The sequence below is a fragment of the Stigmatopora nigra genome, chromosome 2, assembly GCF_051989575.1.
Source record: "Stigmatopora nigra isolate UIUO_SnigA chromosome 2, RoL_Snig_1.1, whole genome shotgun sequence".
In the NCBI taxonomy this organism is placed as follows: domain Eukaryota; kingdom Metazoa; phylum Chordata; class Actinopteri; order Syngnathiformes; family Syngnathidae; genus Stigmatopora; species Stigmatopora nigra.
Window position 1 is genome coordinate 781458 of NC_135509.1, and position 16289 is coordinate 797746.

Below are 16289 nucleotides of genomic sequence, written 5' to 3' on the forward strand. Positions count from 1 at the left end.
TCAGATGTCAAATCAAAATGTGAAAATAAAAAGTGAGCATTTTCTCATCTTTGAATGGTGATTAGGTTGTGGCCAATCACTTGAAAGTGGTACTCTTATTTGGGTCCGGTAAGTCCATCTGCCTACTTTCTACTCGGTGTGTCCCAGCGCAAACATTGACCCCGTGTCTGTCTCTTTGATCGGAGCCGAGCGGGTCTTCAAAAAATCCCCTTGGCGGGACACCTGCGAAAAGAAAAAAATCCCCCAGGCGGATGGGCGGCGGTGGGCTTAACCTCCAGTCTGGACCCTAAAAATAGAAGCGGGCATTCACAGTGGACAAAAGGTATGTTATGTGCACTCTTTGATGCCATCAATGCCACATTCCAACTCCACCCCACCTTTGAATCATAATGGCGCACAGCAGGAAGTGACCTCCGCACCGATAAACATCCATTTGACACTCGGCACATTTTTGGGGAGCTTTTGCAAACGGTCCTTCTCGGGTGGGGGCTGATTTGGTCGAAAAATAGCTCCCCCCCCCCCCCCCCCCCAAATTCAACAAAGCTATCCAACATTATGGCCATATGAAAGCTTTAATTGTTTTCAAATACTAAAACTCCTAAACTTTGCCCAAGTAAAAAGGTTTTGGTCTAAAAAGCACTAGCATTTGCAAAAATTGTCAGGCCACAACATCAAACCAAACATTAATATTTATTGATGCCACTTAGTAGCTCCGCCCTCCAAATCCCCTGCCTAGCGCTCATCTCTTAACTTTTTATGGTGTGAAAATCTAAAACTAGCCAGCGCACTTGTTGTTTACTGAAAGTAATTGCAGGTCGTAAAAAAAAAAAAGAAAAAAAGATGAGATAACCACAAAGAAAAGTTTCCTCATTGTTAGCTTAAGCCGCCAACTCACAAAAGGTCACCCTAACAAGGTCAAAGGTGATCCCAAGCATGCGACCCTTCCCGGCCCCCCCTCTAATCCCCCTTAGACTTTAAAAGCCGTAGCAGCGCTTGGCCGATGATGTCACCCTCGGCGCGTTTTATTGATGTAATCATCGCATAACGGGCGGACACCTGCCCTCGGCGGCTGGCCAATAAAGCGCCAGCCCCCGCCCCCACTTTGCGTTAGCCACGTTGTAATTAAGCGGCGCCGCCACGCGGAACGTAACCCCCGTTTCACGGCTTGTTTACATGACGTCTTGCGCCCGAGCGGAGGGGGCGGGGAGGGGAGGGGCGGCCGCGTAAACAATGGCGAAGGGGCGGAGACAATCATCCGGGCCTCGATATGCAAAACCGAGCGTGAAGGTTAAAGCGGGTTTGCTAACGTAATTCAATATGCGGTGACATGGCGGCTGATGGATAATGCATGTCACGCCCGCTAGACAATGGCGCCAAATTGAAATGGGACTTTTCAACCATATATAAAGTCATCATTAACATGTGAGAGCAGACGCATTTAAAAAAGGGTTCATAAATCATACCCAACGTAAAAATAGACGATATTTAATGACTGGGACGGAACTCGTGACGTATTTGATTGGGCGCCGGCCTTTTTATTCATGGTAGGTCCGCACGTCCATGGCAGTTAACTTGTTGTTATTAACGTTGAAAGTACGCTCGATAAACATTTGATGAGGGTTATAAATGATTGATGTTCACCCCCCCTTTTTCCCGAGGGGAGCCTCGTTAATGATCCCATCGCCGGCTGCATTATCATCATTGCCAAAGCACATTTGGTGCAGGTGAGCAATATGCTAATTTTCCATTTAATTGGACGTGGCGCTCGGATGGCCCCCGGCGTATTACAGCCGTCGTTTGGCCGTTCCCCGGCGCCCGCTTAACCGGGACGCAATTACCCCATTACACAAAGTACTCTGCCGAGTGGAACCGGAGACGTCGTGACATCATCGTTTTTCTGGACGGTCGCGGGGGGATGACCTCAGTTCCTGTGCGGCTCATTTCAATTACACCCCATGATGCTATTGATAAAAAAAAAAACAATTTGTACGAGCTACTACTTGCTAAAAAAAAAAGTCATACTTTGTGTGGGAAGTTATAGTTGGCGGCGACTAAGTTAGTTGGATTTTTAACGAGCCTCCGCCAAGATTTTACAATTAGGTAGCAAAAATAAAAACGGCGATGGAAACCTCTTCATAAATATTTGATGATATGTCTCGCGGAAATAGACAGCGCCATACGTGTGAAGTCATTACTTGTTAGACCCCAGCCGGGCTCGCTTCATCGGGTTGGATGATTTCTTTTAGGAGCAGCCGCGCTTTGATTTATCACCCCGCTCACCCGCCAGCCGTCTTTTACGTACGTGTCTGTCGTCTTTTGTCGACGGACGTCTCAAGGGGGTTCGGGACAGAGTCGAAAAAAACATTTTGATCATTTTAGTTTCCCTTTTTTTGTAGCAAAAGAGACTGACTTTAACCTGGTTAAGGCGGGTAAGCGAGTGAGCCAAAGGGTCGACGGCGTCCCATTAGCCACATGGCAGAGCGGCAGGAATGTGCTGTCAGCCAAAAAGCAGGTGGTCCCTCCCTGACCACAAGTGTTTGCTTAAAGCGTCTGCCTTCAAACAAAGCCGCATCTGTTTAATAGGCCAAAGTACGGCCGGCGGCGGCCATTGCTTGCCCACCTTTTTAGCCCCCGTGTTAGCATTTTGAGTTAATTTTTTAAAAAATATATAGCTTTGGATACCATATAATCCCCCCCAAAAGTTACATTAATAATAAACATTTAGAAATCACATTAAAAAGTCCATATAACTGACCTCAAAATATCAAATACAAAAACACTAGTTTTCTTTATGGCTTACATGTTGGATAGCTTTGGTCAAATTGTGGGGAAAATGACATGTATTTTTTTTTCCTTCCTTAATACATTTCCTCGTCATCAGATCGGAGCAATCAATCAACATATCCGTAAATTTAGTCAGACTTGTGCAGTAATACGCCTTTGATTTAAACTAATACATAAGTAAATATATATCCCAAGACAGTTTTCAGCTATTCCAGTTTAGATGGATTGGACGTCTATCGCTAATGATTTTCTTCAAAGAAAAAAAAAAAAAGCTCCACCCTTGGCTAATGGGAAAAAGTCCAACATTAAGACGCCCAACTCAATTTGCGGCTCATTGTTAAATTAGCCACAAAATAGAATTTGGCGTGCCGTAAAAGGATCACCCAAATTGACAAATTGGCTGCCTCGGGCCCTCAAGAATAACATTAACAAAATTCAACAAGATTTAAGTAGGCGTTAGCTTAAACTGACAAACGTCAGACGGAGCCAGCTAGCGTGCGCTGATTGGATAATGGCCGCCAAATTACATACATTATGCGATTTGACACTTAGTCTTCCCTGGAAAATTGGCGCCCCTTCCAAAATGGCCGCCCAAAGCTAGTTTGATTGATGTTTTAGTGCTAATCAGTTAAAAACGTCTTTTAATAAGCCTAACATTGTCAGTGAGTATGCCGTAAAAAAAAAAATATTTATATTTTTCAAAAAGCATTGTATCATCTTTCTTGCACTGCACTAGCTAGTTAGCGGTTCTATGCTAGCAGAAATCTGCAACTCATTCCGAGTGTGACATCGTTTTGTTAGGTGGGGCCAAAGCTGCTTAGGAAGGAAGACTAATTAGCATTTAATTCCATTTTTAAGCCTTTTTAAAGCCTTTTTTTGTGTCCAAAATATGTCCTGCTATTGCTGCTGAATTTCATAGCACATTTCAGGGTTGAGCTCACAGACAAAGCATCATAAAAGACACCAAAAAAAAAAAACAATTATAAAGACAAATCACGTGACTCACTTGATTTAATGTTTTCTTTTAGGCTTGGATGCGCCGCCATGTGTCACATGATTTTGGACGATGACATCATCCCCCTTCACTTGAGGGATTCTTTTACCCGTGAGTACTGTCGGGTGGAGGTATGGAGGGGGGGTTTGGCGTAATAATCCTCCGTCAAATGACCCGTAGAACTTTTTTTTGGGGTCCGGATCACCTGCGCTGCCAGCGTGCGGCTAATTGGATACGGCCAAGCATGGCCGAGCTTGGCTTTCGTATCCGGGGGGGCCCGGAGGGGGGAGCATGATGATACCAGGAAATAAAACATGAAGGCATTGTCTCCAGGAAAAAAGGGGAAACAAATAGCGGGCGCCTTGGACACGTTGGGGCATATCACGAGAAGCGCCAGCCGCTGCATAAATAATGAAAGATTTATGAATAGCCAGCAAAAAAAGGAGGGAGAAAAAGTCCCTCTCTTTCTCTTTTGGCGCTCCTTGTTAAATTAAACACCGACAGAAGCTCGCTCACGTTTCCTAGTTTGATTTCACGGCGCGTTTTATTATCATGCAAATGAAGGAAGGCGCTGGCGGGGAACGCCGAGGAAGGGATTAACGTGCGCTGAAGTGCTGGCAAAAATCAAAAATGGCAACGCGCGCTCGCTCTTCTGCCGTGGACGCTGGGCTGTAATTAAAAGTTCTCACGCAAACAGCTCGGCTTTGGGGAGAATTTCTTTTGCTAATTTAGCAAGATGTTAACAAATGGGATGGATTGTACCTTGTCATTCTTCATTTGTTTTTGTTTTTTGCTAACAAATATAAGCTACCATTTTGTGCTAATGAAGGCAGCTAGCTAATTCACGCAACAATATGCTTTCATTTTGTGATTAATAATACAACTAAAATTCAAGCTAATTTATGGAATCATCAATAACCAAATAAATCAATAATTTGGCTTCTTTAAACTTTGTGTAAGATAATGCTAACCAACATATGCTGTCATTTTGTGTACATTGGAATCCCATGAAACTTGCTGACTAATTAACTAGCGCAGCGACTTTAGCAAATGGTGATTTTTGGACCAGAACCCCCAACCCAATTAATGTAAATTACGATAAAATCCTCCTTGGCTCGTCGCTAATGGTGTTTTTTTCCACTCTAGGGATGCCGAAGGAAATTCTGGGTTCCTACGTGCACTTTGATGAATTTCTACGAGGCCTATGCACCGATGCACACAATTATGCTAATGGAGGAAGAGATAGCAAAGAGATTGGGACTTCCACTGTCGTCCGTGGGACTGAAATTCTCCGCGTCGATGCATCGGTTCAAGGTTGGTACAACACAGAAGCCTCTGCTCATGTTTTTTTTACTAATGGCATCCTCTATAATACATAGCCCCGCAGCTATGTAGCATTTGGCAACATGCGCGCCGTGCTAAATTCACCAAATTTTCTGCGGCTCAACTCATTAACTGGCTGCTGCAAACTCCCCAACCTGCGGGGTATTGATTTTCATTCCCCCACGTCGGCGCGGCGAGCAATTTGGAATGTTAAAGCGCTCCTAAACAAACCCAGCGTCGAGAAAACGGCGCGGCGACCGTGGCGAGCCTCCAAAAAAAACGGGTTGCCCGCCACACTCGTTCTGAAATTAGTGGCGATTTGACGGATCGTGATCGATACGATAAATACACTTACACAATGACTTTTAATGATTTTTTTAATAAAGCAGTTTAAAGCCCCAAATTTAAGAATTTCAATGTACAAATACATGGCTTTAATATTCCATATTTACAAGTCCAGGCATGTAAACATAAGATTATAGCACATGTATTTAGTGGATGTCAAAGTAGCCCATTTATTAGCCGCTGACCCCCAAAAGTTGGCCCCGCCCGCCCGCCACACACACACACACATACATAACAAGCTCATCAAGGCCGCCGCTGTTGTCAAACAAGCTGTTGACGTGGCCGCTTTAATCCCGTGTTTACACCAGGAGCCCCACATGTTACTAGGACCAGAGCCCAGCCAATCCCGTGACGGCCGACCTCCGGCCCGCGGATCTCCCTCCGGGGCGGCCAAGGGCGGACGACCCCTCCGTCCGGCCCGCGGAAAATGTATGAATGGGCGCGCGGAAGAGAGCCACTCTGCCGGCCAATGGCATCCCGGCGGGAGCGGCGGTGACCAATGGGGGGAGGAGCCCGGACGCGGCCTCCGCCCGCGGCGACCCCCCCCCCGCCCCCTCCTACTCCTCCGCCTGTTACCAGGTCAGTGTGCCTGCTCGCCGCCTCGGAATAATCCGCCTCATTGGGTCAGTGTGCCTGGCGCGACGCGCCTGACTGGCTGCGGCGGCGCGCGCCGTTGCTAGGGAGCCGGGCCAATCGCGGCGGGGCGGAAGTTTCCCCCGCCGGTTTCTAGGCAGGCTTAGCGGATGTTTTGGCGGGCCAGACAACAAACCAATGGCAGTTAGCGAGCTAGCGTCTTTGCGTTTGTGATGTATCTGACGACTTGAGGACATTGTTGTGGTTTCTCTTTTTTTTTTCCTGGGGTAGGGGGGCCTTGTTTTTTTTTTTTTATTATTCTAGACCCCCCCCCCCCCCTTTAATTCTCACCTACCCTGCCTTCCTGTCCTCGCAGGAAACGCTAACCAATTGCGGCGCTGTTGCCAGCGGAGTGGGGAGGGGAGGTTTGTTTTGCCTGGGCTTTTATCTGGCGGTACCTCCCCGTCCGCAGTTACCGTAGAAACAAGAGCAACTCTGACTCTATTTCCATCCGCTTCCGTATCTCTGTGAATTTCTTGCCTTTTCTTTTTTTTCTTTCACGGCAACTGAGCGGCGCCGTCCAATGAGAGGCGGCGCGCTTTTAAAGTGCCGGCGTATAAAAGCAAAGAGTAGCGTGCGCGCCAGCGAGAGAGCGAGAGTAGAGTCGGCACCCCCGAAACACTTGAAGGAAGGGTGCCCGATTAGCTTGGTAACAACATCCACTTTCCTCCCCCTGCGGCGCTCCAAAAAGACTGAAGGAAGAAAGGCTTGTTTTCCTCCCCAATTGGAGCTGAAAGACAGCGAGTCATTGCATCCGCCACGCTCTTCCCCTCAAATCATAATATTACCCATTTTGGGTGCGAGACGCACCGCGCCTTCTCTGGCCCAAAGCTACACGAACGCTAGCGCTAGCTACACAAAATTCATCCCTCTTTTAACTTTATCCTTGGGTGCAATTTTCATATTAATCTGGGGGTGAAGGCTTTGATATTTTTTAAAAGCCGTCGTATTTTTAATTAGTCTCATTTTGTAGGTTATTCTGCCATTTAGAAAATATTTTTGGTAAACCTTACATTTGATGGGGCCAACAATTCATTGAAAAATGCTGTTTTCTAACATCGCACTTTTTCTTTTTCTTTTAGATAAAACGTCCCCTCCCAGAACCAATTGAGAATTGAAGGTCCCAACATGGAAAGCATCTTTTTGTCCAATGACATGGACTCTTCCGCCATTCAAATGCGGTGGCCCAGGTACCTTAGCCAAACAAAGCCGGCCGACCGTGACCCACAGATAAATACGCCGCTGATAAATTGAGTGCAAAAATATGAAACAATAGCCACGGCGCGGCCTCAATAAATAGCTGGCGCCGCCAACATGGGGGGGCGCAGGTGTCGGCGCGGTGACGAGCTGCCAGCCTGACAGATGGTTTGTTTACAAGGCCGCTTCAACTTTTCATTGACTTCAAATATATGTCGCCCGCGGGCAGGGGGGGGCTTCGAGGGGGAGGCGGCCAATTCATTTGCACGCCACATTTTGCTGGTGATATATATATTTTTTTCTGGGTGTAGGATTACATTTAATGTCACGCCGTTTTGACTTTCAAACGCGTTACCTTTGGTTGAACTCAGACAGTCGCGTTTGTCGACGCTCGTACCCGTGCTTTCAATCGGGAGGTGGCGACAGGAGGGCGGCTGGGCGGAGTTCAATAAACCGCGGCCGGTCGCCCTCGCTTGAAAAAAAATAGACTAAATAAAAAAATAGTTTGCTTTGTTTATGTCAATGCTAATTTCCATGAGCTAACCTGCTACATTTCGTGCTAACTGCTAGCTTGTTGATAGCTAAGAGGTTACAAAAACGGAATGTACTGACGATTATTCGACAATGGAGATAATTCAGGTTGTTTTTGTTTTTTTTCCCCCAAAACTAGGAGTCTGAGTGGTGTTTGTTTGGTTTTGGGAAGAGTGCAAAACAAAGGCAGTCTGGACGTCGCGCTTCATTAAGGTAAGTGAACAACTTGATTTGAAACAGCACATCCAAAATAGCCCCAGATGAAACGGACGCTTAGGAACAAAAATAGTTGATTCGAAAGCTGACAAATTTCCAGCATGGCTCAAAGTCACAAATGACAGCCAATTAAAAAGCATGAGACTGCAAATTATGTCTGCCAGGGATGGCCACAAACCCAAAAATTCATAAATCAAGCAAGATTTCTGTGCATAACGACCTGGCCAATTGAAAATAGCTTAATAGACGACTATTGAAGTTGTGGGATCGCTAATTAGTTATTGAAAATGAGCTGAGGGAAAACAAACATGCTATGCGCTAATGAGTTGTTGAAATGGCCCACCTATTCCAAACGGTGCCTTTGTGCTCAATTATTACAAAACCCAAGCTCTATTGGGATTGTTTTACTCATTAAACGAATGGTTAAAGCGCTATTTCCCAACAATACGCTTTTCAGGTGTGCTTAAAAATAACCACCAAAGACATAAAATGCATTTTCTAAAGTGTTCTTTTCAATGGTTTCCATTCAAATGATGATTTCATTTCTAATAATGTTCCCCAATTGACCATTTGCCATTTTTTGTTTTCCCTTTCACAGAGGGGGAGGAGCTTGAGGTGGACCTGCATGATGCAATTGAGCAAGTGACTCATCTATTAGCCAACAAGCTGACCATCCAAATTCAAAGTCACCTTAACTACTCAGTGGCCGGTAAAATTTGAAAACAATACAAACACCACACGTCTATTTGCCCAAATACTATCTATAATGACCCTCAATAAAAGCTCTATTGCAGATGTTCCCCAATAAATGCCACTGTACTCGCTAACCTTTTGATTTATTCTTTTTTTTTTACTCTCCCCATCGATAGCGGCACGCCGTGAGGGTCAGCGAGCACGCACGCCATTTGCCTGACGGTCACCACGCATCCATCCATCCATCCATCACGCGGTAGTAAGTTTCTTTTTCCCGCAGGCATTGAACTACACGGACCCGCTTTGTTTTACAGCGTTTGCTATTGATAGTATCAACCGTGTGCTAGATGTGTCAAATTGAGGGGGATTTATTGCGCCGTTTGAGCGCCACGCTGGGCAAACTTTGCCTAGAAAGCAGATATCATTTCATTTATTTTCATGTTGTTCTGCAGGAAAATAGAAATTCATGTCAACAGGAATCCAGTAAGTTAGCTCATTTACTACTAGCGATTATCACTGTGGACATTTTGCATTGTAGGTTGATATCTCTTTTCTTTTGGGAGAATTTGAAACATTTATAACGGTTATAGGAATGCAAAATTTACATTTTTAAGCTTAAAGTTGGATATGTAAATTGTACATTTTCTTGTCACTTAATGAGTCAGTAAAAATGTCTCTTCTGATCCAGGATTAAAGGAATAAAGTTGTCAAGTAAGAAGAGAAATCCAGTCATTTCAATGCTTTGCTGCTGACAAAAAGGGTAAGTTTGACGTCAAATTTGAAGTACACATGGCATATCTTTGCATGACACTCCCACCAGATTATCGTCTTAAAATAAATACGTAATGCTAAATAATATAATGATGGCGTTTGCTTCATGAGTCACGATTAAAAGCAAAACAAAAGACATGGCGGCTAGTCAGGATTTGTCGCCCTGACAGCACCCGACGTTGCCGTCTCTCCGTCTCCGGCAATTGGGCGCGTGGCGCGACTCCGTCTCCAATCAGCTGAGTCGTCCGTCACATGTCCGCCCGAGCTAAGGTGGGCGTGTTGTGTTTTTGGCCCCGCCGCCACGTGTGGGGCCGGAGCCGCTCGGGAGGCGGGACCATAACAAAGCGCCCCATTGGCCCGCTCCCTGTCGCCAGCTTTTGGCGGCTAAAGAAGGAATTGCTCCCTTAAAGGGGCAGCCACTGTTTTTATTTTCACCGCCGCAATCAGGCGACGATTGACGACCGTTAGAAGGCGAGAAGGACGTTTATGAGAGAAAATCTGTCACATTTGATCTGCGTCCCGAATAACAATTCAGTTTTAGTCTCTTTAATGTCAGCTTTCCATCCTGTTTGTGCGAGGGTAGGAAAGATGTTATTTTTGTTTTCTTTTTTAATTTATTTATTTATTTTGGCCCAATCAGAGTGAAGGTTTATGTGCTGCCATCTCAACCTAATCTTCTTTCTGAAACGAGAGTTGTTTAAGAATATGCCAAAGGGCTTTATTGCACTCTCAAATTAGACTTTTCTCAATTAAAATGGGTATCCACCAAGTCATGTTGTAGTAGGGGGTGTGTACCCTAGGGTTTTCTTTAAAAATCTCCATTTTAAGGACTAATCACAATAAAATTATGCATGTTTAATTGATGTTTGTATCCACTCAGAGCCCAATGGACGATTTTTGTATTGCGATAGCTCAGTAATTGATTGCTGACAGATTTATCTGCCTGCAGGTCAGAAGTCAGCCAGTAGAGGTGCTCATTTTTACAGCTTTCACAGCCGCCTGTTTGTTGTTAGCAGACTAATTACATTCATTTTCTTCATTGGATTTCTTTATAATGACTAACACAATGACTTACTTATATATAATCAATGTCTTTTGTCATCATTTCAGCTCATTACAACCACTGCTTATTTGCAACATGAAGCAAAAGCAGAACGTATTCTATCAACTCACTAAATATTCCAAGAGAAATGAAGAAGGCAAAGCTTGTAAGTATAAGTTCCTAAAAGGATGCAAATGATATATATATTTGATCGAGCTATTCATGTGTGGTGTTTTTCGAAAACATTGCCTTTAGCATTTTTTTCTTTTTTCACTCTACAACTCCCTCCCTCCCATTTTGTCTCCCCCTCCTCCCCTCTGCCCTTAGCTGGAAGAAGTGTGTTTACGTAACGGAGGCGGGCGGAGTCTCCGGGAAAGTCGGGCAAAACAAAAGCCCTCGCCCGCCCCTCGGCAAACGCACCACGAGCCGCCGTCAAGCCAGGAACGGAGCTAACGCTAATCTGTCCACGGCGCAGGAGGAGAAAAAAAGAAAGAAAGAAAGAAAGCCAAACCATTTTGTCAAGATACCACCCATAAGAACGGAAAGCGCTTTTGCTGGCGGTGAGTTGACTTTGACACTTTTGGGGGGGAAAACGGGAGGAGCGGTGGGCCGGCCGGGCGTGCCCGGGCAAAGTCCGGGGGGGGGTACCAGCCGCTGAATTCTCAAAGAGGGGGCGCGGTGGGGGTGCTTTCAGTGGACGCCTTGACTCCAAAGTAATTTTATCCAAGGTGTCGTGGAGTTAGTTTCGCTCGGTCCAACGCCCGTGCCCCCCCCCCCCCTTTTCCCCACAGGCGTTTTGCCTTTGTCATTAAAAGTTGTGAAGCTAGCTCGCCATCAGAAGTCACCTAAGGACACGGGAACGCTGCCGGGGTGACCATTTGACCTTTTTTTTGGTGCGTGGAAGCTGTTGAGAGCATTTCATAACAACTCTCTTAACGCTAGTCAAATTGGGCAAAATGGCATTATTAGATTTTGTTGTTGTTGTTGTTGTGGATTTTAAATGTAAACACGGTCTGGGGAGTCCTATTGGAGCCGTTTAATGGTCCTGAAATGGCGACCGGGTTTGGACTCGGCGCCCTCCCGTGAACCGCTTTAACCCCAGCACGTCGCAGTTCATTCAAACTTGTTGGCTTATTTTTGCTTTGCAATTTCACCCGCGATGACGTCAAGTCAACTGGGTTATTGGGTTATCGCTGTTGTCGTACGCCTCTGCGAACTTTGAAGCGCTTGTGGACTCCAGCCCAGTGCGCAGATGGAGCGGCAGAGGGTGACGCTCCACGCTCCAGCTTTGTGGAGGCTGGCGGGACCGCGCTCCCGCCTCGGGGGCCACGCTCGGCCGAGGTAGTCCGTTCCGTATCTGACGCCGTGGACCGGGTTTTTATATTACGGAACGCTCTCTCGATTCCTTGGATTTTTTCTCCAGGTAGAACAGCTTGGCTTTGGGAAAGGAGCGCTGAAAAACAAGCAGTGGGGGTAGCGCCCCACGCGTGCCGAGCAAGGAGCCCAGCCTGGGTGCGGTTTTGCCCTCCACTGGCGACGTCTTCTCCCAAAATAGCCCGGATGAGCGTCGCTAACGTACTTTTTCCACTCTGCAAGTTTTGTGTAGCGCTAAAAAATCCACCTTGGGCATACATGCGCGGCCGGGGGGCACGTGGCCACCCGTGCGGGCTCTTCCGTACAGATAGGGACGGGCGGCGTGCTAAGCCGCGCGCCCTTTGTTTTTTAGCGTGACCTCACGCAAGGGTAAGCCTCTTATCGGACGTTATGGTGACTCACCATTTATGACTATTTTTTTGGGTTGTTGTTGTTGTGGTGGTGGTGGACCCGCCCGGGACATTTTTTTCCCTCAAAGTTTCCGACAGACGCTTTTCGTTTCTGTTTCCCTTTTTGGCGCCGGTTTCCATTTCCTTATTGCGCTCCGTTTGTCCCGCAGGCAGTTCACCGCTGAGGCGCCGCATGGACGATGAGGAGGAGGACACGTCGCGGCCCGTCTCGCTCTTCTGGGGAACGCCTTTCCGCCAGCCCAAGCACTCGGCGGAGTCGCCGCGGACCGCCAGCGTCGCCGCCGCCAACGACAACAACAATAGCATTGGCGTGCTGGCGTGTAACTTGCAGATGCAGCAGCGCCTACCTTTTCACGGTAAGGACACTCTTATGGTTTTTCTCACTGGTGGTGGCCGTCAAAGTTAACATGGAAATAGGGAGAAAATATCAAATTTAATGCAAGATACATTCCAAAAGCTTCATTTGGAGTTTTTAGGCTAGTAAAAAAAAAGGTAAATAAACTACTATTCTTCCTCTATTCATTGTCTCAGTATAAACAACATTGAAAGTAAAGTAGTTATGAAATATTACTATGAGCAATTTTCAATCCAAAGTTGACTTTATAGTCAAGTAATAAAAGCACTTTAAAGAGCATGTACCGCCATCTTTCTTGACCTCAAGTGACCTCTCCTGCAAACTTAACTTCCCTATCTTAATCTCTTATTGCCAACATCGAAAAACCGTATCCAACTTTTTTTAACCATTTAAACTTTTAACCGACTAAAAATGAGTCGCTAGCGGACCAAAATAACCCGTCCCTATTGTGCTATTTTTCCCGACTCCGTCTGTTGAAAGGAAACAATTGACCTGACTTGAGGGTAAAAACATCTCATTAACGCCAGAGTGAACTCGCCTTCTTCGCGCAAACTGAGTCACCGAGTTTAACCGTTGCCTCTGGCGTCTTGCTCCGTGGGAATTCAGTTGTCTTTTTTTTAAAAATCATGTCATGTGGTGGCCGCCTCACGCGCCAACGTGGAACGCCGCCAACAGCCTGACACCCATTACCAGTGGAGATCGGGCCCGGCGGCGGGGCTAACGACGGGCGGACAATGGCGGCGGCGGTGGCGTGACGCTGAGTCGACAAACAAACCCGCGTCGCCGCTCGTTGGCAATTCACTTCAGATGATGTCACGGCGATTTGATTACCACCTCGTAAAACAATAGACAAGTTGAGCCGCTGGATTTATTTGTGTGCTCCAACGCACCTTTTTCTGTTTGTGTGAGGACGCGCTAAGCTAGCTTTCATTACATTACACAAAAGCTGTTAGCGGATTGAAACAGATGTTTGCAAAGAGGCGGGGTATAACGGTAGAGTTTGAAAATGTTTTGGTGCCAATGGTGAGTGACGCTTTTTCTCATCGATCCAACACAGGCAACGCCGCCCTCCGCTGGCACTTCCCGGCGCACTTTGAGCCCACGGAGGACCGGGGTCGCCGACCCACCGTGCCGCACGGGGAGGAGAGTCGGCAGGAGGACGGAATGGCGGAAAGGCCCGCCACGCGGGAGGAGGCGGAGTCAAACGAGGCTCCGGGGCCCAGCGCCGAGGCCCAGATCGGACAAAAACTACGGGAGATGGGAGACCAGTTCCAGCGGGATCACATTGATCTGGTAAGGCATTTAATAGCTGATTTTATTCCTTTTTTTGTACCTTGAAATGCCCAAATAAAGAAAAAGATGAGCACAACAAGAGTGGGAAAGAATTCAATGGAGTGCTACTATAATGAGGACATTTCAGCCACGTAAGACTTGGCATAAATCAGCTGATTTCTTTGTTTTCTGCCGCGTCACGAGCACATTCTTTCCTTGAAATGGCACACGCACGCCGTGATGGGCGGAGCCAGGCGGGGAAGTTTCCCACCGCGCGATATGAAGTCAAGTCGCGTGATGCCAAATTTGCTTGTTGACGATCCAAGTGGGGCTTAGCTGACGCTTTTAGCCCGCCCACTTTAAAGCGTGTGTGTGTGTGTGTGTGTGTGTGGCGGAGACAAAGAGAAGGAGGAGCTTCATGCAAGGAACCTCCCTCTCAGCTAAAAATAGCCCACAAACAGCCCCTAGATAAGAGCGTTAGAGCGCCCCCTTGTTTGGAAAATGGATTCACGTTGTTTAACTCGTTGACCTTTCAGGTTGGGTGGGATAAACAACTCCTTTAACAGAATAGTTTCTTAAAATATGTTTTTAAATACACAATAAAATGGAATTATTTGTATTAATTTTTCCGTGTTATTTTTTTTTCAGATCATTAGGCAGCAAAGACAAAACTTGCCCTTGTGGATGCGCCTAACGGCGGCCCTGCTTGGCTTCCTCTTCCCCAGAGCGCCCCCGGCCCCCCGGGCCAGGGGGGCCCACAGGTGAAGGCCCCTCCGCCTCGGACCTTTTAAATACGGCACTGTAAGATGGAACACGGGTTCAGATTTTTTTCATTTTTTCTTTTTAAATCTTATGATAAAGAAGAGATAAAAACTGTAGTCGCCGCTGGACGGAGACGTTTTCTTGTTTTCCCTCAAGCCCCGCCCCCTCCATCCCCCGGCCTTTATCCTCCCCCCCCCGCCCCTCCCACTCCAGAAGAAGCCATTAAGTTTGAAGAGATATTTTGGAAATAAGACTTGTAAGATGACCTATTTTGTACAGCTCCTTTTGATTTGCTTCTCGCAAGTGAACCGGCGTCATCGGGCCCGGGGATCAATGCCTTACGATGGAACAAGACAAAACCCCTCCCCAAAAAGAATCCCCCTTTTTTTTTTCAACGGCATTGGAAGAACGCCGCCCACCATTTTGGGTCAGAGAAACGTAATCAATCAAGAAGATGGAGAAGTATTTTTTATTTTTTGTCAGCACACTTCTCGGGACAATCTCGACGACCGAGAGGAGGAGCAATATTTCAACGACTTTAAGCGGGGTGCACAAGTACCGAGACTGGCCTGTGGGAGGCGCCACTGAGACTAATGTTTTTTTTTTTTTTGTTTAAGAAGAAAAAGAAGAGGAAACTGTCCAAAATTAGCAGTCCAACATTCCCATTTGTCACCACCCCCCGAAGTTTTTGGAGTATGCCACATGATCATCGCCAAGGAAATGAAATTGACAATTGGGCACTTATGAGATGTCACAGCACACGATAATCGCTCAGGATAATCTTTCAAAATGGACAATCCCCCAAAACGCCCCAAATTATGTGTGGGTCAAACACCGCACCGCATGATAATCACTCTCAGGATAATCTTTGAAATGGGATCATTTTCCAAAAATGCTCCCTTAAATTGATGAAATGATTGGTAAGTGTGGATAGATACCCCCTCCGACTCCATTCAACCTTCTTTCAATCCAATTTTACACAAAAAGCCATTTATTTATTTATGTTTTGTTCTGAAGGGAATAACATCACCGACGCCCAAACGACACCAAGTTGGATGTATTCTTTCACTCTTGTGTTAAATATCAACTTCTAAGTCATTTTTTTAACCAGTCCACCGCATTTTGAGCCATTTGGGACTTAGCCTAGCTTAGCATGGCGTCGAGTCACCGGCGGAGTGGAATTTTACTTAATTTATTTCCATATTTATTTTGGCTGTCTATTTGCTACTGTACAGACGGACGCTAGTGCGGCGTCGAAGGCGGGGCCCGAATGGCGGGCGGTCAGGGGGCGGGGCCACAACATGGGGGCTCTTTGTAATCTAGCTAGATTAAAATTGTTCTTCCTAATCTTTCCACTGCATCCCTTTTGTATTTTTAAGGGAAATAATTTTGCAAAAAACATTTAATTTTACAACTGCATTTTTTAAGCGACTTGCTGATGACTTTTTCCAAATTTTAACCTATCTTTTGTTCATTTTGAATGTTACCTTTACTTAGAAAAAGTGGAAATATTGGGAAGTGTTCCGGCCCTAAACTCCGCCCCCACCCGGACAAAAGCCACGTACGTGCCTGGCGAGACAGACAATC

At 46.4% G+C, this 16289-nt stretch overlaps 1 protein-coding gene and 1 long non-coding RNA gene across 6 annotated transcripts; both read left to right on the plus strand.

The window, feature by feature from the left end:
• Positions 1-89: 89 nt before the first annotated feature.
• Positions 90-10247, plus strand: LOC144209373 (uncharacterized). 4 transcript variants are annotated; one of them, XR_013329109.1, is made up of 10 exons: positions 93-322; positions 3813-3889; positions 4925-5092; positions 5755-6025; positions 7162-7269; positions 7947-8020; positions 8622-8732; positions 8893-8975; positions 9169-9199; positions 9405-10247. It is a non-coding gene; the product is annotated as an uncharacterized LOC144209373 (long non-coding RNA). The 4 variants fall into 4 exon arrangements; XR_013329108.1 differs by having other exon boundaries at positions 90-322; positions 8893-9199; XR_013329103.1 differs by having other exon boundaries at positions 95-322; positions 8893-10247.
• A 128-nt stretch (positions 10248-10375) lies between these two features.
• Positions 10376-16117, plus strand: LOC144213742 (uncharacterized). 2 transcript variants are annotated; one of them, XM_077742330.1, is made up of 6 exons: positions 10376-10457; positions 10598-10695; positions 10857-11089; positions 12463-12669; positions 13726-13961; positions 14589-16117. In XM_077742330.1, the coding sequence occupies exons 4-6, from the start codon at positions 12486-12488 to the stop codon at positions 14703-14705; spliced, it is 537 nt and encodes a 178-aa protein (XP_077598456.1). In that variant the 5' UTR covers positions 10376-10457; positions 10598-10695; positions 10857-11089; positions 12463-12485; the 3' UTR covers positions 14706-16117. The 2 variants fall into 2 exon arrangements, with proteins under 2 accessions (XP_077598456.1, XP_077598465.1); XM_077742339.1 differs by having other exon boundaries at positions 10419-10436.
• Positions 16118-16289: the final 172 nt, after the last annotated feature.